The 24,175-nt window shown below is 43.8% G+C and overlaps 1 protein-coding gene across 2 annotated transcripts in view; it reads left to right on the plus strand.

The window, feature by feature from the left end:
* The window catches only part of LOC120019040 (tyrosine-protein phosphatase non-receptor type 14-like), a 99,690-nt gene that overhangs the window by 12,339 nt on the left and 63,176 nt on the right, over positions 1 to 24,175 (plus strand). Inside the window, exon 2 of one of the 2 annotated variants that reach the window (XM_038962260.1) lies at positions 16,994 to 17,376. In XM_038962260.1, the coding sequence (XP_038818188.1) occupies positions 17,203 to 17,376 (174 nt within the window). In that variant the 5' untranslated portion in view covers positions 16,994 to 17,202. Of the gene's footprint in view, positions 1 to 16,993; positions 17,377 to 24,175 lie in introns of those variants that run through there. The other variant, XM_038962261.1, reaches the window with a different exon arrangement.

Below are 24,175 nucleotides of genomic sequence, written 5' to 3' on the forward strand. Positions count from 1 at the left end.
GGTCAAGGGCAGGTAGGAGACCTGCGCCCACTTCCCAGGCTAACCGTGGAGAGCGGGAGTACGGGCAGACGCCGTGTTACGCAGTAGAGCGCACGGTGTCTCCTGTACGGGTGCATAGCCCAGTGCGGGTTATTCCACCTCCCCGCACTGGTAGGGCTAGATTGGGCATTGAGCCAAATGTCATGAAGCCGGCCCTACATATCTGGCCACCAGTACGTCTTCTTGGGCCGGCTTACATGGCACCAGCCTTACGCATGGTGTCCCCGGTTCGTCTACATAGACCGGTGCGGGTTATTCCACCTCCCCGCACTGGTCGGGCGACGGGGAGCATTCAGCCAGGTAAGGTTGGGCAGGCTCGGTGCTCAAGGGAGCAAATACGCCTGCACGGTCCGGTATTTCCGGCGCCACCTCCTCGCCCCAGCCTAGTACCACCAGTGCCTACACCACGCACCAGGCTTCCAGTGCGTTTTCAGAGCCCTGTTCCTCTTCCACGCACTCTCCCTATGGTGCGTGTCCCCAGCCCAGTGCCTCCAGTTCCGGCACCGCGCACTAAGCCACCTGTGCGTCTCCTGAGTCCTGTACACACTGTTATTTCTCCCCGCACTCGTCCTGAGGTGCGTGCCATCAGTCCGGTACCACGCACCAGGCATATAGTGCGCCTTGAGAACTCAGTGTGCCCTGTTGTTGTTCCCCGCACTAGCCTGAAGGTGCGTGTCCTTAGCCCGGTACCTCCAGTTCCGGCACCACGCACCAGGCCTACAGTGCGTCTCAGCCGGCCAGAGTCTGCCGTCTGCCCAACGGTGACTGAACTGCCCGTCTGTATTGAGCCTTCAAAGCCGCCCGTCTGCCATGAGCCTGCAAAGCCGCCCGTCTGCCATGAGCCTACAGAGCCTTCCGCCAGACAGGAGCCGCTAGAGCCTTCCGCCAGACAGGAGCCGCTAAAGCCTTCCGCCAGACAGGATCAGTCTGGGCCATCCGTCTCCTCAGCGCCGTCTGAGCCATCCGTCTCCCCAGCGCCGTCTGAGCCATCCGTCTCCCCAGCGCCGTCTGAGCCATCCGTCTCCCCAGCGCCGTCTGAGCCATCCGTCTCCCCAGCGCCGTCTGAGCCATCCGTCTCCCCAGCGCCGTCTGAGCCATCCGTCTCCCCAGCGCCGTCTGAGCCATCCGTCTCCCCAGCGCCGTCTGAGCCATCCGTCTGTCCCGAGCCAGAGCCGCCCGTCTGTACAGAGCCGTCAGAGCCGTTAGTCAGTCAGGAGCCGCTAGAGCCGTTCGTCAGTCAGGATCTGCCAGAGCCGCCAACCAGACAGGATCTGCCAGAGCCGCCAACCAGACAGGATCTGCCAGAGCCGCCAACCAGACAGGATCTGCCAGAGCCGCCAACCAGACAGGATCTGCCAGAGCCGCCAACCAGACAGGATCTGCCAGAGCCGCCAACCAGACAGGATCTGCCAGAGCCGCCAACCAGACAGGATCTGCCAGAGCCGCCAACCAGACAGGATCTGCCAGAGCCGCCAACCAGACAGGATCTGCCAGAGCCGCCAACCAGACAGGATCTGCCAGAGCCGCCAACCAGACAGGATCTGCCAGAGCCGCCAACCAGACAGGATCTGCCAGAGCCGCCAACCAGACAGGATCTGCCAGAGCCGCCAACCAGACAGGATCTGCCAGAGCCGCCAACCAGACAGGATCTGCCAGAGCCGCCGGCGAGCCATGAGCGTCCAGAGCCGTCGGCGAGCCATGAGCGTCCAGAGCCGTCGGCGAGCCATGAGCGTCCAGAGCCGTCGGCGAGCCATGAGCGTCCAGAGCCGTCGGCGAGCCATGAGCGTCCAGAGCCGTCGGCCAGCCATGAGCGTCCAGAGCCGTCGGCCAGCCATGAGCGTCCAGAGCCGTCGGCCAGCCATGAGCGTCCAGAGCCGTCGGCCAGCCATGAGCGTCCAGAGCCGTCGGCCAGCCATGAGCGTCCAGAGCCGTCGGCCAGCCATGAGCGTCCAGAGCCGTCGGCCAGCCATGAGCGTCCAGAGCCGTCGGCCAGCCATGAGCGTCCAGAGCCGTCGGCCAGCCATGAGCGTCCAGAGCCGTCGGCCAGCCATGAGCGTCCAGAGCCGTCGGCCAGCCATGAGCGTCCAGAGCCGTCGGCCAGCCATGAGCGTCCAGAGCCGTCGGCCAGCCATGAGCGTCCAGAGCCGTCGGCCAGCCATGAGCGTCCAGAGCCGTCGGCCAGCCATGAGCGTCCAGAGCCGTCGGCCAGCCATGAGCGTCCAGAGCCGTCGGCCAGCCATGAGCGTCCAGAGCCGTCGGCCAGTCATGAGCTGTCCCTTAGCCCAGAGCGGCTATTTCTCCAGAACTGCCCCTCAGTCCAGAGCTGTCTCTCTGTCCGGAGCTGCCTTTCAGTCCGGAGTTGCCCCTCTATCCTGAGCTACCTCTCTATCCTGAGCTACCTCTCTATCCTGAGCTATCCCTCTGTCCTGAGCTATCCCTCTGTCCTGAGCTATTCCTCTATCCCGGTGCTGCCCCTTGTGTCGATGTTACCCAAAAGATTAAGTGGGGGTAATATGAGGGTGGTCATTTGTAGGGGGAGATATAAGCTGGGATTGACTATGGTGGGGTGGGGACCTCGCCCTGAGCCTGAGCCACCACCGTGGTCAGATGCCCACCCAGACCCTCCCCTAGACTTTGTGCTGGTGCGCCCGGAGTTCGCACCTTAAGGGGGGGCTATGTCACGCCCTGGCCTTAGTATTCTTTGTTTTCTTTATTATTTTAGTTAGGTCAGGGTGTGACATGGGTATTTATGTGGGTTTTGTAGTGTCCAGGGTGATTGTAAGGTTTAGGGGGTTTATTTAGAGTAGTTGGGTTTATGTTTAGTATAGTTGTCTAGCTGTGTCTATGTTGGGTGTAGTTTTCTAGGAAAGTCTATGGTTGCCTGAATGGGTTCCCAATTAGAGACAGCTGGTTTCTGTTGTCTCTGATTGGGAGCCATATTTAGGGTAGCCATAGGCTTTAGTTTGTTGTGGGGAATTGTCTATGTTGAACGTTTGTAGCCTGTGTGAGTGCACTACGTTTATAGCTTCACGGTCGTTTGTTGTTTTGATAGTTTGTAAGTGTTTTGTTTCGTTTTGCCTTCTATAATAAAAGAAGATGGCTTATTTTCCACATGCTGCGTCTTGGTCCGTCTCTCCTCCACACGATCGTGACAAATGCTGTGTTTTGGTTGTGCTATGTAAGCAGGTTTGAGTGTGTAGTGAGACAGTAATACTGTGTTTTGGTTGTGGTATGTAAGCAGGTTTGAGTGTGTAGTGAGACAGTAATACTGTGTTTTGGTTGTGGTATGTAAGCAGGTTTGAGTGTGTAGTGAGACAGTAATACTGTGTTTTGGTTGTGGTATGTAAGCAGGTTTGAGTGTGTAGTGAGACAGTAATACTGTGTTTTGGTTGTGCTATGTAAGCAGGTTTGAGTGTGTAGTGAGACAGCACAACCAAAACACAGTATTACTATGTAAGCAGGTTTGGGTGTGTAGCAGACCTGTGTTTTGGTTGTGTAATATTAGTCTGCTCTGGTGTGTAGGCTAGCGTGACTCTGTAAGAGCATGTTTTGGTTAGGGTAATCTCCATAGGCCCTAACTGAAAATGAGCTGTTTTTGGTAGAGAGGTTTGGAACTCTCTTTGCTGTTGGTCTATTAACTCATTTACCTCATGGTGATGTCACCATAGAAAGCCAAAACTCCCACCCATGCAAATTCAACCAGCAACTTTTTAGGAAATAACACTGATCAATTTCTTTCACACTTTTACAGTGTTAGTTTCATCAGCTGTTATACAATATGATACAACATTCTGATGGCACTGGACATTTAAACCAGTGAAAAGAGTTAGCATCTTATTGGGGCATTTTTTGTTTGCATCAAGGTAGCTCCTGTTTGGGATGTGGATTTATATTTTGTCCCTTTTCACTGTAGTTAGGTTAGCTTGTCACTCATTCAATTCCAGAAAACTAAACAGCGGAGGAATCAATGATAAGACTATATGAATATGATTCTTTAATCCATGAGTCCACCGTGTATCTTTCTAAACAAAGCCCCCATGAGGTCAGATAGACAACAAGCTGAGAAAGAGATAAATCCTAATAAAAACAGGATGGGTGGGAGTTTACTCTCTTTTATTACATTGGAGCGACACCCCACAGTGGCACCTCACGGTTCTCATCAAACTGACAGAGGAACAGCTGTCTCCCAGCCAGCACAGAGAGGGGGAGCGGGAAAAAAGGAGAGAGAGGGAAAAACTCTGGAAGGGTTTCATAGTAAACACTGCTATATTGGAAACAAAAAAACAACTCACTCTCGCTCTCTCTGTGTCTTTCTCTGCTACCCCTTGCATTTTGGGCACCGCAAAATTACAACGTGCAAATTCATAAATGTATAGGCTGTTTATGTGAGCCGAAAATAAACCCGCTGGCAGGGGGAATGTTGTGGCTGCGTTTATGTAACGTTGTGCCTGAAGTGGGAAGGTTTGGTCTCAATCTATTGTCTTTCTGTGTATCTTCAACCACAGACAAAATGATGCAGTTGATTGCTAGTTTTATATTGCAATAACTGCTGTCTGGTCCCTTGGCTAACCTCTGAAGGGTGTGTTTACTGTGTGTGTGTCGTGCGTGCCCGCGCACATGTGTGTTTGCTTGTTTGCTTAATCAGTTGCCATCCCCTAGTGATTTAGCTGGTCTGTGTGCGTGAGAACATTTCTATGGTGGTTTGGGTTAAGTGGGGTTTACTGTCAGCTGTTGATGTCACTTCCCCCAATCTCATGCCACAGTCAGGGTCAGAAGGACTGTGGCTCAGGTCCGGTGACCACAGTGCTTAACAGACCAAAGTCCACCAATCAGAAAACAAGGCCGATTTAGTCACCCATTGTTAACTAATTATAGTAAAAAACACATGAACAAGAAGCTACAATAGCAAGTGTTTGTTTTCTCAGTGAGATTCAGGATTCCAGGATTCCAGGATAAGGAATGTGTAACGCCCCATCCATTTTGCCCAGTCAGGTTGGGGTTGTTGTTGTGATACCAACCTATTACTGGATTGAAATTATTATTATTTTTAATTCACCTTTATTTAACCAGGTAGGCCAGTTGAGAACAAGTTCTCATTTACAACTGCGACCTGGCCAAGATAAAGCAAAGCAGTGTGACACAAACAACACAGAGTTACACATGGGATAAACAAACGTACAGTCAATAACACAATAGAAAAAAAGCTATATACAGTGTGTGCAAATGAAGTAAGGAGGTAAGGCAATAAATAGACCATAGTGGCGAAGTAATTACAATTTAGCAATTGACACTGGAGTGATAGATGTGCAGATGAGGATGTGCAAGTAGAAATACTGGTGTGCAAAAGAGCATAAAAAACTAAAATGTATTGTTCAGAAGTTCATACTGCACCTATTGGCCATACAGCCACCTCCTCCAATCTCTCTCTCTTTATCTCTTACACACACACGCGCACACACACACACACCATCCCTCCGCATACTTCTGTCAGGTGTGCTCTGTTTTTCTAGTCGGGGTAGAGAGGAATCTGGGCTTGGATCCAAACTGAGTATCAGCACCACACTGCCAGAGACCAGACAAGAAGCAACACATTCCCACTGTCTCTCCTCTCCTCCTACTCCCCTTTTCCTCCTTTCCTTCTCTCTCTTCCTTGCTCACTTGAGCCTTTTTTACACTCCTTTTAAGTCCTAGCCCACATCTTCTCCCTCTCTTCACTCTCTGTCTCTCTCTCTCTCTCTCTCTCTTCCCTCTGTCTCTCCATCTCTCTTTCTCCCCCTCTTCCCTCCCTGTCTCTCTCTCTCCCTCTCTGTCTCCCCATCTCTCTCTCTCTCTACCTCTCTTCCCTCTCTGTCTCTCCGTCTCTCTGTCTCTCACTCTCTGTCTTTTCGTCTCTCTCTTCCCTTTCTGTCTCTCCGTCTCCCTCTCCATCTCTTCCTCTCCCTCACCTCTATGAGATCTTGGTTGACACTACTTCTCAGCATGTTTTGTTTTGGGCTGGAGGAGAGGTTGTGGTTCTCTACAGGAGGTTTGGGGGATTTTGATTGGTGTTGTGGGCCCTTTAGCCTATCAATCCTGCCTAAGGCCAGTTCATTCCACTGACTGGTTGCAGTTCCCAATTATCTGGAAGCCTCTTCCCAATTGGAATAAAATGTGCAGGATTCTATATTTTACGCACAGTCTCTTCTCTACTCCTTCATCTGCCCATAGAACAGGCTACTGTCAAGTTTCAGTGATGAATAGAGAATGGTGCTAGTTTAATAAAATAAAAAACATGTCTGCAAGATCACATAATGATGGTATTCTACATAACATAACCGATAATAGCATAGTATAATGTTACGTACTGCAAGACAAAAAACACCTCATTTTAGGATGAATGTGCGAATGGTCACATTTTTCTCTAATTTCCTCTCATGCCAAAACTCCACAGTCCGCCACTAGGCAGAATATGTGCTTTGATTGAAACAAAACACAGGTATGCTACAGTTTGTTAACACCATCTGCTCTAAAATTCACTCACTGTACATAATTCAAAACAATACAGTACTTCTAATCAACACTGTATAACACAAGAAGATCTAAATGCATATCCCCATGAAACTGATTGAGATCAAATGGTTGGTATGCAGATGCTGCATGGACGTTTCACCAGTAAAACAGTGAACACAAAAATGTGTATGTGTAAAGTACAGGTAAAGAAGCACATGTGCAGAATGTGATACATATTTTTAGCTCTGGGGTAGAGTCTTCCAGGGGGTAGGAACAGGGTGGTTACCTTTGGAACCGCAGCCTCTGCCTTAAACAGACAGTACTGTTAGTGATGCTAATGTTAATTCTAGCTCAGCTCCCCACTACTGTTAGTGATGCTAATGTTAATGTTAGCTCAGCTCCCCACTACTGTTAGTGATGCTAATGTTAATGCTAGCTCAGCTCCCCACTACTGTTAGTGATGTTAATGTTAATGTTAGCTCAGCTCCCCACTACTGTTAGTGATGCTAATGTTAATGTTAGCTCAGCTCCCCACTACTGTTAGTGATGCTAATGTTAATGTTAGCTCAGCTCCCCACTACTGTTAGTGATGCTAATGTTAATGCTAGCTCAGCTCCCCACTACTGTTAGTGATGCTAATGTTAATGCTAGCTCAGCTCCCCACTACTGTTAGTGATGCTAATGTTAATGCTAGCTCAGCTCCCCACTACTGTTAGTGATGCTAATGTTAATGCTAGCTCAGCTCCCCACTACTGTTAGTGATGCTAATGTTAATGCTAGCTCAGCTCCCCACTACTGTTAGGGATGCTTATGTTATTGTTATCTCAGTTCCCTTCTACATAATGGAGCATTAACACTAGAACCGCTGGGACGGTTTGTAATGGACTTTTCCTAAATATGTGTATTTTACACTCTAGCAAAACTTTGAGATAAATATGCATATTTAATAATAGATTAGCCGGGCCTCGATGAGTACCAATAGCTGCCAGTCTAATAAATCCAGTTAATATACACAGTCATTAAGAAATCCATTAATATTTAGTTTAAGAAGGTAATTAAAAACATGATACTAAGAATTTATTTCAAAAGAACAGAATAGCATGTTTTTAGTTTTTTTATCTGTGCTTAGTAGCCGAGGCTTCGCCATGCCAATTAAATCAACTTGTTCATTTAGCAGACATCACATGTTTGTTTTATCCTGCCCTACCACAGTCAACACACACTTATTTTACAGTAATAATATAATGGAATATAACAGAATAAAATAGAAAGGATATTTAAACCCAAATGACTGTTGCTGATTGTCGCCAGTACTCACAAAGTTATATTTTGAAACAGAGCCCATCTGCGCAATTTTGATAGTTCATTAGAAACCTTAGATAGGGTATAGCAATCAAAACATCTGGCCTGCATGGACCTGTAAAAGTTGATTTGAAAAGGTGCTTTTTGGTAAGCTCCGTTCACTTCTATGCCAATGCACACTCGCTGGTCATCAGTCTCTTCAGTCTCAATTTGACAATTGACATTATTGTCACCCAGCAGACTGTTGTCAATGTAATCTTGTCTTTAGGCCACATCTATTATTATAGGTGTGATTATATGTGTTTAAATATAGTTTAGGTGTAGTATGGATGGGCCATTAGCTGGGCAGGCAACTGTTGTCTTACAGTCAGAAAATACAGTATCGTCTTATTTTATTATTTACAGTCTATGCGCTTCTGGATCAATCAATAGATTTTCTTTCTCATTAAATTAACATTTGGTGTCCTGAGGTTTCTTATGACCTATTTTAACATAATAAATGCATTCATTTGACAATTTATTATTTATTATGGAATATTTATACAATTGAAATATCAATGGTCAGAATGAACATCATGGCCATTCTAGTAGTTATGTAATTCTGGTTAAGCTATATGATATTACCTCTGGGTGGTAACTATGTAATAACTCTTAACTTAATCATCACCAGTATGCTTTCAGTGTTGTTTATGAAATAGAGCTTGGTGAGAGCGTGCTTGTCCTAGGGTTATTTTGCATTCAACCGTCCCACATCTTTCTGGTAATGCTGCAAGATAGTTGCTTGGCTTTGGAACATTCTCAGCATATTGAAGGAACTTCGTATATCAACACTAACATAAAATTTCCTAAAAGTTCAAACAGGGTTACATTTAATACAAATGCTGGTAAGAAACATTCTCCAACTGGTTTGACATTGGGAATGTTCTCAAATAGTTCAGAGAACGTTAAGAAACAACGTTCTTCTGTTGGAAATTCAGTACTTCAGCATAACGTTTCCAACAGGTTTCCTCATGGTTCTATTTAAAGTCATGTTCTCCAATTGTTCATTATGTTAAGAAAACTTTCCATAAAAACACAAGAAAACTGTAATAACATTCAGAGAATGTTCTAATGATGTTATTTAAAAACATATACTTTACATTCCATTCTCAATATCAAAAAACCTCTATCCTCTATCTTCAAATCAAATTGTATTTGTCACATGTGCCGAATACAACAGGTGTAGACCTTACCATGAAATGCTTACTTACAAGCCCCTAACCAACAATGCAGTTAAAGAAATAGAGTTAAGAAAATAATTGCAAAATAAAATAAAGTAAATATAAAAAGTAACACAGTAGAATTAGTTAAGCATGTTCAAGTGTGTTGGCCGTTCCCATTAATTGGACACACCTGATCTTAATGAGTACTTATTTCCTTTTAAACGGGGTCTGTTTGAATAGACTCAAATGAACAGCTTTGTATGAGTAAAAAAACATGGAATGCTAGCTCCATCCTGGTGGCACAGTGGACTAATTCCATGGATAGAGAACAGAAGATAGGTTAAAATCTCACTGATGCCATTTCACAATAAATAATACATGTGTTTGTATGATTAATGGTTAAGGAAATTCATTTCCAAGTGTCCTATCAGTGTTTGTCGTTCAAAAAGTGTAGCCAAAATAGGCTAGCAGTGTTATTGGGATTGTCTTATAGACTTAAGTCTTATTGAAACATTCACTGAAACTTTTAAGGAAGTTGGTCAAAAACCTCCAAATAACCAATAAATTCTGTTCCCAGACCAACAAAATGTTCGCTTTTACCGGTCAGGAAATGTATGGCTTCGTTCCCACAACCAATGTGAAACCAAAAACATATGTTCCCACAACTTCCAAGAAACCAAATGTACTAGCTGGGGTTTGTGTGTGTGTTTCAGGGTTTCCGTTAGCCGGTAATAGCCGGCTAATAGCCGGCTTTTGGCCGATTTAAAAAAAAAAAAAAAAAAAAAATGTCCGGAAGAAGGAAAAAAATCCCATTGCAAAATAATAATTGGTTGGAAATACCAGTTGATGTAAATACATTTGACCGGTCATGCTTATCAGTCTATTGTTTAATTTGCGTAATTTAGTGGAATTAAATTGGCGCATGTGTATATTCGTTATGTATCTTATTTATCATGCGCACAGCATACAGATACAGAGCCTTTGAGCAGAAAATCTGTCAGACAGCACTTTTATTTAACCAGGCAAGTCAGTTAAGAACAAATTCTTATTTTCAATGACGGCCTAGGAGCAGTGGGTTAACTGCCTTGTTCAGGGGCAGAACGACAGATTGTTACCTTGTCAGCTCGGGGATTCAATCCACCAACCTTTCGGTTACTGGCCCAACGCTCTAACCACTAGGCTACCTGCCACCCCTACCTGCCCAACCATTGTACAACAATTCTAAATGCAATCGGGTGTTAAAAATTGTTTTTGGACCACGATTAAAAATACATCATATTTTTATTTCTCAACTGGTAATTGAAGCGTGCTTCCCATTCGCCATTCAAATGCATAGGCAATGGAAGGCAGACTTCAGCAACACATCACACACCACTGTGCAATGTGCTGGAGGCAGTATGCATTTTAAAAACATATAGCTACTTAATTGTTTGAAACCTGAACGCTTTACTACATTTTACGAGGCATGTTTTACCTTGCTTCAAAGTAGCCCAGGCAAAATCTGACCATATCCATGGAGGCAATTCTTTTATAAAGACTTCCATATGCCATTGAAACCATTAGCCTATTTCTCTATCAGTTTTCAACTTTCTTTCATTGTCTGGTAGCCAAATGCACATTTTCGCGTACCCTACTGTCTTGTGCACATTGGTGCGCTAATAAGGTTTAGAATTAATAGTTTATCAACATTTTAATCTAAATGTTCTGATCTGTTGCAACATATTTTTTTATGTAGCCTAGGCCTACTGGTTGTATGAATTTGGGATCTATCGTCCCACAAATGTCCAAGAGTCTGTTTGTGCTATTTCTTTCTCGACAAGCTGACCAATAGAATATGTCAACTTTTATACTATGTTAGATAGTAGATTGACATAGGCTCATAGGCGGCACGTCCATTGTTGGGTCAGTGCCACTGAAAAGTTTGTTTTTGGACATTCATTTCCTCCTCCAGTTTAGATGGACGTCATATTCTATTTGTCTCCCCTTCTCGTAGGCTTATTATATGGACGTAATTTTTATTGTCAGTGTCAGAAGAGTAGGCTACCCTGTAATTTGTCATATAAAAAAATATTTTTCTAATGTCTGCAGTCATATAAAGTGTAGTAGAATTGCATGAAATGTGTTTATAAATGGCCCAATTTGTATCGTGCAAGGAAAGAAAACACTGCATCTATGTGCTAGAGGCGTCACTACAGACACCCTGGTTCGAAACCAGGCTGTACCACAACCGGACGTGATTGGGAGTTACATAGGGCGGCCCAGCGTCGTCCGGGTTTGGCCGGTGTTGGCCGTCATTGTAAATAAGAATTTGTTCTTAACTGACTTGCCTAGTGAAATAAAGAAAGAAAAAAAAAAAATGGATATAGCCTGTAGCCTAGGCCTCTACGCTATACGCTGTCAGCCATACATAGAACAGTCTTTTTTGCTAACAGTGATTGAGTTATATTATTAGGCTACATTATGACTATCCAATCAACTCATCACATAGGATTTAGGGCTGGGCGATATGACAATATAAACTCAGCAAAAAAAGAAACGTCCCTTTTTCAGGACCCTGTCTTTCAAAGATAATTCGTAAAAATCCAAATAACTTCACAGATCTTAATTGTAAAGGGTTTTAACACTGTTTCCCATGCTTGTTCAATGAACCATAAACAATTAATGAACAGTCACTTGTGGAATGGTCGTTAAGACACTAACAGCTTACAGACGGTAGGCAATTAAGGTCACAGTTATGAAAACGTAGGACACTAAAGAGGCCTTTCTACTGACTCTGAAAAACACCAAAAGAAAGATGCCCAGGGTCCCTGCTCATCTGTGTGAACATGCCTTAGGCATGCTGCAAGGAGGCATGAGGACTGCAGATGTGGCCAGGTCAATAAATTGCAATGTCCATGAGATGCTTATTAAGACAGCGATACAGGGAGACAGGACGGACAGCTGATCGTCCTCGCAGTGGCAGACCACGTATAACAACACCTGCACAGGATCGGTACATCCGAACATCACACCTGCGGGACAGGTATAGAATGGCAACAACAACTGCCCGAGTTACACCAGGAATGCACAATCCCTCCATCAGTGCTCAGACTGTCCGCAATAGGCTGAGAGAGGCTGGACTGAGGACTTGTAGGCCTGTTGTAAGGCAGGTCCTCACCAGACATCACCGACAACAATGTCGCCTATAGCCACAAACCCACCATCGCTGGACCAGACTGGACTGGCAAAATCTTCTCTGACAAGACGCGGTTTTGTCTCACCGGGGGTGATGGTCGGATTCGCGTTTATCGCCGAAGGAATGAACATTACACCGAGGCCTGTACTCTGGAGCGGGGTCAATTTGGAGGTGGAGGGTCCGTCATGGTTTGTGGCGGTGTGTCACAGCATCATCGGACTGAGCTTGTTGTCATTGTAGGAAATCTCAACGCTGTGCGTTACAGGGTAGACATCCTCCTCCCTCATGTGGTAACCTTCCTGCAGGCTCATCCTGACATGAGCCTCCAGCATGACAATGCCACCAGCCATACTGCTCGCTCTGTGCGTGATTTCCTGCAGAACAGAAATGTCAGTGTTCTGCCATGGCCAGCGAAGAGGCCGGATCTCAATCCCATTGAGCACGTCTGGGACCTGTTGGATCGGAGGGTGAGGGCTAGGGCCATTCCCCCCAGAAATGTTTGGGAACTTGCCGGTACCTTGGTGGAAGAGTGGGGTAATATCTCACAGCAAGAACTGGCAAATCTGGTGCAGTCCATGAGGAGGAGATGCACTGCAGTACTTAACTTATGGCTGCAATCCCGTTAACGGGATCGATATGACAACAGCCAGTGAAAGTGCAGGGCGCCAAATTCAAACAGAAATCTCATAATTAAAATTCCTCAAACATACATGTATCTTATACCATTTTAAAGGTAATCTTGTTGTTAATCCCACCAAAGTGTCCGATTTCAAATAGGCTTTTCAGTGAAAGCACCACAAACGATTATGTTACGTCACCACCAACTCACAGAAAAATTCAGCCATTTTTCCAGCCAAAGAGAGGAGTCACAAAAAGCACAAATAGAGATAAAATTAATCACTAACCTTTGATGATCTTCATTAGATGACACTCATAGGACTTCATGTTACACAATACATATATGTCTTGTTCGATTAAGTTCATATTTATATCCAAAAACCTCAGTTTACATTGGCGCCATGTTCAGAAATGCCTCCAAAATATCCGGAGAAATTGCAGAGAGCCACGTCAAATAACAGAAATACTCATAAACTTTGATGAAAGATACATGTTTTACATAGAATTTAAGATACACTTGTTCTTAATGCAACCGCTGTGTCAGATTTCAAAAAGCTTTACGGCAAAACACAATATTCAATAATTTGAAAACAGCGTTCAGCCACAAAAACAAGCCATACAGTTACCCGCCAAATTGTGCAGTCAACAAAACTCATAAAAAGCATTATAAATCTTCACTTACCTTTGCTGATCTTCGTCGGAATGCACTCCCAGGACTCCCACTTCCACAAGAAATGTTTGTTTTGTTCGGTAATGTCCATCATTTATGTCCAAATAGTTATTTTTGTAGCGTGTTTGGTAAACAAATCCAACGTCAGGAAGCGCGTTCACTAAAAGCTGACGAAATGTCCAAAAGTTCCATAACAGTCAGTAGAAACATGTCAAACGATGTATTGAATCAATCTTTAGAATGTTTTTAACATAAATCTTGAATAACGTTCCAACGGGATAATTACATTGACTTCAGATGAGCGATGGAACAGAGCTCCCTCTCATGTGAACGCGCATGGTCAAAGAATGGTCAGGACCTGACTAATTCCCCTCTCATTCGGCCCCCCTTCACAGTAGAGGCATCAGACAAGGTTCTACAGACTGTTGACATCTAGTGGAAGCCGTAGGAAGTGCAAACTCATCCATATCTTGCTGTGATTTCAATAGAATCTTGGTTGAAAATCGACCAGCCTCAGAATTTCCACTTCCTGTTTGGATTTTTTCTCAGGTTTTTGCCTGCCATATGAGTTCTGTTATACTCACAGACATAATTCAAACAGTTTTAGAAACGTCAGAGTGTTTTCTATCCAATACTAATAATAGCAACTGGGACTGAGGAGCAGGCCGTTTACTCTGGGCACCTCTGTGCACCTTTCATCAAAGCTACTCAATACTGCCCTTGCAGCCATAAGAAGTTAATGCAGTTGGTGGCCACACCAGATACTGACTGTTACTTTTGATTTTGACCAACTTTGTTCAGGGACACATTATTCAATTTCTGTTAGTCACATGTCTGTGAAACTTGTTCAGTTTATGTCTCAGTTGTTGAATCTTGTTATGTTCATACAAATATTTACACAGGTTAAGTTTGCTGAAAATAAACGCAGTTGACAGTGGGAGGATGTTTCTTTTTTGAGTTTATATCTTGTGCCGATAGATGTTTGTCTATTGTTTCATATTATGCTCTATTGTTTATTTCGTTGTCGCAAATCACTCTTTACGGCAATATTTTTCGCTAATTGGACGACGCTTTGCCATGTGGAAGGAAATATGCAACACAAACAAACATGGAGGAGAGTGAACGTGACACAGTGCACAGAGACACTGAGCTCGTACCTAAAAGAGGGGCTACTTCAGTCGCATGGACGTGGTTAGGGTATGAAAGTCTGACAGGGACCAGAAAACCGTCCTCTGCAAAATATGCCGCAGGCCGGTCACGACAACAGGCTCAAACACCACTAACCTATTTTACCACCTACGCAAGAATCATGTGAAACAGTACGGAGAGGCTACGGATGAGACCCAAAAAAGTACAGTTGAGTGCTCAAAACAAACCTCCGACTCAGACGTTGCAAGAGGCTTTTGCCCGCGACACACCATATGGCAAAGAATCATGAAGATGGAAGAAGATAACAGCTGCCGTTACAACTTACATCTGCAAAGACATGGCCCCAATTTATACTGTCGAGAAACGGGGGTTTCGTGAGTTGGTGCTAACACTCGACCCGAGGTACCAAATGCAAATTGATATGTGACACGTATTAATGCCAAAATAACATGCAAAACAGGCACGCCCCCAAAAATATATATATATTTTCGGCCTATATTGATTTTGTTTTTCACCTATAGTTGAAGTGTTTTCTATTTACCTTTTTTATATTTTATACATTCATATTTTATATTTTGTTTTTTGCGCCAAGGTTCTAAATAAAAGGTGAAATAATCAAATATGAGTAAGTACCTTTTTATTTGTTGAGTATAATTCAAAATGTAATAAGAAATAGGCTTTTACATGTGATCATTTTATATAAACTATTTATTCATTGAATTTACAGGAAATGACCTATATCAGGATATGAGATTTTGGCCATATCGCCCAGCCCTAGTAAGATTAGTAGGCTATTTTACATAAGTCTGCAAATGCGATGATGCTTTATTATAAAGGTGCATTTTTATGGTGAATATTAGCTTCCCAAAACTTTAAACTCATGTGCCGCTTATGCATGGGCTAGTCATTTTGCTGTTTGTTACTCGTCCTGTTGGCTGAGGTAAAGTAAATGTGGAAAGTTGTTCTAACATCTTCAAAGTGCGCGGTAAGAAGGACACAAATCATTGCGTACTCGACTTGCAAGTTCTGTGAAGAATAATTACCATCATCTGAAGTGATTTCTGTTGTTCTGAGCACCGTGAGGGAGTGTCCTAATCAGGTTACTATGCAAAGGCCTATGGGTCCGGTCAATTTCTCAAATGAAAATTCTGCTGGTCAAATGTCCAGCACCACATTTTCATAACGGAAACAGTGGTGTGTCTGTGTGTCTGTGTGTGTGTTGAACAACTTCAAAGCCCTTTTTCTCTCCTGATGGTAGGCTCTTCTACAGAACATGAAAGCCCAGACCTGATAATTAATCCAGGGATAGTGTTCAAAGGGTTCCCATTCTAGTACTCTCTGAACCCTACTAACCACACACTGAGTGTGTAAGTGTGTGTGCACGTGTGTGTGTCTACTCTGTCTAAAATATTCACATGTTAGGGAGTCTACATGTACTTCTAAGCTGTAGGAATTGTTTGTTAGTGTATGAGAGTTATATTTGGAGTAGAGATCGCGTGTGTCTATAATGTAACGCTACACTGTATAATGTCTGGTGTGCTGTCCTCTTTGGCTGAACCAGATAAAAAGGAAAGGACTCCCACTCAGGAGATATGAGAAGAGAAGCTCCATTAGTTCCTCCAAAGCCAGCTGCTGCCTCGCATGAATTCCTCTTTCTACTGTTTGAACTTGATCCATCCATGTCTTCACATCTTCCCCCAGACTCAAACAGCTCTCAAATGGAGGTTTAAAGAAGTCAGCTGCTTGGCTTGAAGCACCAGTACTACTACTAGTTGGTTGTGCCATTTCAGTGATTTTAGTTGACAATCTACTGTTCTGTCCTTTAAATTCATTCACTTGTGTTAAATTATTTAGGCAGGGCGCCCCACCTACTAGCTTACATTTTTTACATTTACATTTTAGTCATTTAGCAGACGCTCTTATCCAGAGCGACTTACAGTAGAGTGCATACATTTTATTACATTTACATACATTTTACATACCCTACCGGCCAAACCCTCCCTAACCCGGACGACGCTATGCCAATTTGTGCGTCGCCCCACGGACCTCCCGGTTGCGGCCGGCTGCGACAGAGCCTGGGCGTGAACCCAGAGACTCTGGTGGCGCAGCTAGCACTGCGATGCAGTGCCCTAGACCACTGCGCCACCCGGGAGGCCTACCCTCACTTGAAAGATTTGGGGTTCTTTTGGTCCTGCTTCAGGGCTTTTGAGTTACATCAAAAGGCATCTAGAGGAATCTATAACTGCTCAATCACTCACATGTACTGTACTGCACTGTCCTGTATTGTTATTTTAGCTGGTATATTTTTTCTGATATGAAATCTTTCTTCTTTCCCATCTCTCCCTGCAGCTCCCAGTGATCCTCCTCCAGTCCACCTCTCCTCTTTCTCCTCTTCCAGACGTCTCAGGGAATGGGCCAGCGCCTTCCCAGAGAGCACTGCTTCACCCTGGGGTGTGGCTGCCACGCGAGGGTGGGAAGAGCAGCATCAACGTCCTAAAGCCCCACCCCCTCATTCTCTCGTGACCTTTCACCTCTCACCGCACTGTGACCTCTGAGCCATGCCGTTCAGGCTGATGCTGCGTCGGACACGGCGCTACAATGTGCTAAGCAAGAACTACTTTGTGACGCGGATTCGTCTGCTGGACAACAACGTGATCGAGTGTACTCTGTCTGTGGAGAGTACGGGGCAGGAATGTCTGGAGGCAGTGGCCCAGAGACTGGAACTACGAGAGGTGAGGGGAAAAACACACACTAGCTCTGCAACTACATTCATCTCTCTATTGCTAGCACACCCCTCCCACAGCTTACAGTACATGATGTTGATCCCACATAAACAGAAAGATATGCGTACACAAGCACACACACAACACTGTTCACAATCAGCAACACTGATTGGAAAAAAGAACATATAGTTATTGTGTGTGTGCTTGTCTGTGTATGTCAGTGAAGGTGAGATGGCATGGTTAGATCTAGGGAAGATCAGAAAGTATTCAGAAAGTATTCACACACCTTGACTTGTTCAACATTTTGTTGTGTTACAGCCTGAATTCAAAATGGATCAAATATATATCTTTTTCTCACCCATCTACACATAATACCCCATAATGACAAAGTGAAAACAGGTTTTATAACTTTTTGCTCATTTATTGGATATGAAATACAGAAATGTCTCATTTACATAAGTATTCACACCCCTGAGTCAATACATGTTAGAATCACCTTTGGTAGTGATTACAACTGTGAGTCTTTCTGGGTAAGTCTCTAAGAGCTTTCCACACCTGGATTGTACAACATTTGTCCTTTATTCTTTAAAAAATTATTCAAGGTCTGTTAAGTTGATTGTTGATCATACAGCCACTCAGGGACATTCAATGTCGTCTTGGTAAACAACTCCAGTGTAGACTTCAGCTAGTGTTTTAGGTTATTGTCCTGCTGAAAGGTGCATTCGTCTCTGTGTCTGTTGGAAAGCAGACTGAACCATGTTGCCTGTGCTTATATTCTTATATTCTTATATTCTTGTATTCTGTTTATTTGTATCCTCCTAAAAACGTCCTATTCCTTGGCCACATTATATTCAGTTTTACTTTAGTGCCTTATTGCAAGCAGAATCCATGTTTTGGAATATTTTTATTCTGTACAGAACTCTTTCCTTCCACGTTGTCATTTACGTTAGTTTTGTGGAGTAACTACAATGTTGTTGATCCATCCTCAGTTTTCTCCTATCACAGCCATTCAACTCTGTAACTGTTTTAAATTCACCATGGTGAAATACCTGAGCGGTTTCCTTCCTCTCCGGCAACTGAGTAAGGAAGGACTCCTGTATCTGTGTAGTGCAGGGTGTATTGATACACCATCCAAAGTGTAATTAATAACTTCACTGTGCTCAAAGGGATATTCAATGTCTGCTTTTTTTACCTATCTACCAATAGGTGTCCTTCTTTGCGAGGCATTGGAAAACTTACCTGGTCTTTGAGGTTGAATCTGTGTTTGAAATTCACTGCTCGACATATAATTGTGTGGGGTACAGAGATGAGGTAGTCATTCAAAAATCATGTTAACCACTATTATTGCACACAGAGTCCATGCAACTTATTAAGCATATTTTTACTCCTGAACTTATTTAAGCTTGCCATAATAAAGGGATTGAATACTTATTGACTCAAGACATTTCAGCTTTTCATTTTTTATTAATTTGTAAAAATGTGTAAAAACATAATTCCTCTTTGACATTATGGGGTATTGTGTGTAGGCAGGCTAGTGACACAAAATCTCAATTTAATCAATTTTAAATTCAGGCTGTAACACAACAAAATGTGGACAAAGTCAAGGGGTGGGAATACTTTCTGAACGCACTGTAGGTGTTGTGTGTGTTTGACAGAGACAGAGGACTGTGTGTGTGTGTATCTCTGCCACGTGTCTCTCTGCAGGCCTTGTGTATTTTTCTCTGCCCTCCGCTCCGTCTCTCCATAGGGGCTCTTGTCTTTCTCTAACGAAGCATAGCATCTCTTTGTCCTCCATTCACTGCAGGAGAAAGAGATACCCGTCCCCAGACCCACTACCCCCACTTTCCATCGCCCTCTCTCAAACTCCCACCTCCTCCTCGTCATTCGATGATAAATATCTGCTGGTTTAGAGACTGAGCTCATGTTTTTATTGTCATTCCCTTCCTTTCTTGTTCTCTCCTTCCTCCCTCCTTTTCTCACTCTCTTTTTGATTCCTTTTCTTTGACCTCGGCAACTTTTCTCTCTCCTCCTTTGCTCCTTTTCACACTATCTAATTTTTTTTCTCCTCCTCTCCTCCATCTCCCTCACCCTCTCCCCCTTCTCATCCTGTTTGACTGTTCTGGCCTATATGGAGGTTTTCCTCATTACAGCCCAGTTCAGAGTTAACAATGCTTGTTAAAGCTTCAAACCCATTTAAGACAGACTTGGGCTTGGTCTGCAGTGTTTAGTATGTGTATGTTTGTTTGTTCACTGTTCAATGTGTATGTGTATGCCTGTGTGAACCTGTGTGTACTTGTGTGTGTGTGTGTAAGTGTGAATGCGTGCGTTGTGCATGCGTGTATGTGAGAGAGGCAATGTAGTGCGTACTGACACAATGTTGTGATATTTCCCAGGCATCAGATATGTCATAAATACAAGGTACAGTTACACCCCCGCTTCAGCCTCTGTCTAACCCCCTTTCCTCTCCATTTACCCCCCTACCTCTATCTAACCCCCTCTCTTCCCCACCTACCCAAACACTACACCTACACGGCAGGCCTGACTATGGTCAAAAAATAACTATCTTTCTCTCTTTCACTCTCTTTCTCTCTCCTTTCATTGCTGATGTGTCTCGTCTTTCACCACAGCTCATCCTGACAGCGCCAGGAGTGTGTGATTGATGGGTGTCTGAGACTGTGTGTGTGTGTATGTACAGTTGAAGTCGGAAGTTTACATACACTTAGGTTGGAGTCATTAAAACTCGTTTTTCAACCACTCCACAAATTTCTTGTTAACAAACTATAATCTTAACAAACTATAATTTTGGCAAGTCGGTTAGGACATCTACTTTGTTCATGACACAAGTAATTTTTCCAACAATTATTTCACTTTTAATTCACTGTATCACAATTCCAGTGGGTCAGAAGTTTACATACAGTTGACTGTGCCTTTAAACAGCTTAGAAAATTCCAGAAAATTATGTCATGGCTTTAGAAGCTTCTGATAGGCTAATTGACATCATTTGAGTCACTTGGAGATGTACCTGTGGATGTATTTCAAGGCCTACCTTCAAACTCGGTGCCTCTTTGCTTGACATCATGGGAAAATCAAAATAAATCAGCCAAGACCTCAGAAAAAAATTGTAGACCTCCACAAGTCTGGTTCATCCTTGGGAGCAATTTCCAAACGCCTGAAGGTACCACGTTCATCTGTACAAACAATAGTACGCAAGTATAAACCCCATGGGACCACGCAGCCGTCATACCGCTCAGGAAGGAGACGCGTTCTGTCTTCTAGAGATGAATGTACTTTGGTGCAAAAAGTGCAAATCAATCCCAGAACAACAGCAAAGGACCTTGTGAAGATGGTGCAGGAAACTGGTACAAAAGTATCTATATCCACAGTAAGACAAGTCCTATATCGACATAACCTGAAAGGCCGCTCAGCAAGGAAGAAGCCACTGCTCCAAAACCGCCATAAAAAAAGCCAGACTACGGTTTGCAACTGCACATGGAGACAAAGATCGTACTTTTTGGAGAAATGTCCTCTGGTCGGATGAAACAAAAAGGGTACTGTTTGGCCATAATGACCATCGTTATGTTTGGAGGAAAAAGGGGGAGGCTTGCAAGCCGAAGAACACCATCCCAACCGTGAAGCACGGGGGTGGCAGCATCATGTTGTGGGGGTGCTTTGCTGCAGGAGGGGCTGGTGCACTTCACAAAATAGATGGCATCATGAGGCAGGAAAATGATGTGGATATATTGAAGCAACATCTCAAGACATCAGTCAGGAAGTTAAAGCTTGGTCGCAAATGGGTCTTCCAAATGGACAATGACCCCAAGCATACTTCCAAAGTTGTGGCAAAATGGCTTAAGGACAACAAAGTCAAGGTATTGGAGTGGCCATCACAAAGCCCTGACCTCAATCCTATGGAAAATTAGTGGGAAGAACTGAAAAAGCGTGTGCGAGCAAGAAGGCCTACAAACCTGACTCAGTTACACCAGCTCTGTCAGGAGGAATGGGCCAAAATTCACCCAACTTATTGTGGGTAGCTTGTGGAAGGCTACGTTAAACGTTTGACCCAAGTTAAAACATTTAACGGCAATGCTACCAAATACTATTTGAGTGTATGTAAACTTCTGACCCACTGGGAATGTGATGAAAGAAATAAAAGCTGAAATAAATAATTCTCTCTACTATTATTTTGACATTTCACATTGTTAAAATAAAGTGTTGATCCTAACTGACCTAAGACAGGGAATTTTTACAAGGATTAAATGTAAGGAATTGTGAAAAACTGAGTTTAAATGTATTTGGCTAAGGTGTATGTAAACTTCCGACTTTAACTGTATGTACACTACATTACCAAAAGTATGTGGACCTGCTCGTTGAACATCTCATTCCAAAATCATGGACATTAATATGGAGTTGGTCCCCCCTTTGCTGCTATAAAAGCCTCCACTCTTCTGGGAAGGCTTTCCACTAGATGTTGGAACATTGCTGCAGGGACTTGCTTCCATTCAGCCACAAAATCATTAGTGAGGTCGGGCACTTACGTTGGGCGATTAGGCCTGGCTCGCAGTCAGCATTCCAATTCATCCCAGAGGTGTTTGATGGGGTTGAGGTCAGGGCTCTGTGCAGGCCATTCAAGTTATGCCACACCGAACTCGACAAACAATTTCTGTATGGACCTCACTTTGTGCACGAGTGCATGCTGAAACAGGAAAGGGCCTTTACCAAACCGTTGCTACAAAGTTGGAAGCACAGATTTGCCAAGAATGTCATTTTATGCTGTAGCGTTAAAATGTCCCTTCACTGGAACTAATGTGCCTAGCCTGAACCATGAAAAACAGCCCCAGACCATTATGCCTCCTCCACCAAACTTTACAGTTGGTACTATGCATTGGGACAGTTAGCGTTCTCCTGGCATTCGCCAAACCCAGATTCGTCCATCGGACTGCCAGATGGTGAAGCGTGATTCATCACTCCAGAGAACACGTTTCCATTTCTCCAGTCCAATGGCTGCAAACTTTACACCACTCCAGCCGACGCTTATCATTCCGCATGTTGATCTTAGGCTTGGTCCAGCTGCTCGGCCATGGAAACCCATATCTCGAAGCTCCCGACGAACAGTTCTTGTGCTGAAGTTGCTTCCAGAGGCAGTTTGGAACTCAGTAGTGAGTGTTGCAACCGAGGACATACGATTTTACGCCCTACGCGCTTCAGCACTCAGCGGTCCTGTTCTGTGAGCTTGTGTACCCTTCCACTTTGCGGATGAGCCATTGTTGCTCCTAACAGCTGAGCCAAATTTTACGAACTGACTTGTTGGAAAGGTGTCGTTCTATGACGGTGCCACGTTGAAAGTCACTTAAGATCTTCAGTTAGGCCATTCTACTGCCAATGTTTGTCTATGGAGATTGCATGGTTGTGTGCTCGAGTTTATACTCTTTTCAGCAACAGGTGTAGCAAAAATATGCGAATACCACTAATTTGAAGGTGTGTTCACCTGAAATGTAATTGAATTAAATTCAAAGTTTTGATCATAGGCTGTGTGGAAGTGGATGGACTTGTGTGTTTCGTATGAAGTGTGTGAGTGTGTGTGTGTATCACCTAAAGCGATACAGCAAAGTTGAGGATTCCAGGTGACACATACACACTCAATTACTTAAAGGTCACACTCTGACGCACATAACAAATAATTGACTTTGCACCTGGCCTTTAGAAACAGGTGTGCTGAACACACACATACACACACACACATACACACACAGACAGACACACATAGAGGTATTTTTTTTAATACAACAGCAGGATAAAAATACTGTTGGATTTGGAACATTCTATTCTCAATCCAACTAAAGTCCAGCTAGACACACCTGGTGTCACACCCTGACCTTAGAGATCCTTTTTATGTCTCTATTTGGTTTGGTCAGGGTGTGATTTGGGGTGGGTATTCTATGTTCTTTAGTTCTATTATTTGTATTTCTATGTTTTGGCCGGGTAGGGTTCTCAATCAGGGACAGCTGTCTATCGTTGTCTCTGATTGAGAACCATACTTAGGTACCCCTTTTTCCCACCTGTCTTTGTGGGAGGTTAACTTTGTTTGTGGCACTTAGCCTTAAGCGTCACGGTTGTTTGGTATTGTTTATTGTTTTGTCGGCATCATCACCTAATAAAAGGGGATATGTACGCTCACCACGCTGCACCTTGGTCCTCTTCATTCAACGGCCATGACACCTGGGGCCTCATTTATTAACCATGTGTATACACACATCTGTGCTTAAACCATGTGTGGGATCATTTCCATGCAAAGTGTGAAATGTATCAATATGAACGGAAATGTATGCACTGCCATGAGCATGCATAGTGCCAAGTTGTAGAAGCTGCTTGTCAAGCATGGGGAAATATATGTTGAAATTGGGAGAGTAATGATGAAATCGTTTTTCTATTTAATCGTATATCCATTTTGAATTCGTGAAACATCTTGAAAGGCTAGATATAATTTGCCCACGTCAGTGCATTTGTTACGATAATAATCAATATAAAGTACAGTAATTTGTTTAATTAGAGGCATGTGTGAAAGTGAAACCTTTGTTGAAATACTATAAAAGACTGTGATAATGGAAATGGAAAGAGAGATGGCTGATTTTGCTGTGTTGGAAGATTTGTCACACGATGCTTTTCACACAGTGCATTTTAAAGATCGGTAGGACTTTTTTTCCAGAAAGTACAGATTGGCTCATCAGATATTGTTTCACAAAACCAATCGTATAGGATCTTTGCGAGGATTTAATTCCTACTAAAGAGAAAACACATGCCATTCCAGTGC

This window comes from Salvelinus namaycush, chromosome 24 (assembly GCF_016432855.1).
Source record: "Salvelinus namaycush isolate Seneca chromosome 24, SaNama_1.0, whole genome shotgun sequence".
NCBI classification, from domain to species: Eukaryota; Metazoa; Chordata; class Actinopteri; order Salmoniformes; family Salmonidae; genus Salvelinus; species Salvelinus namaycush.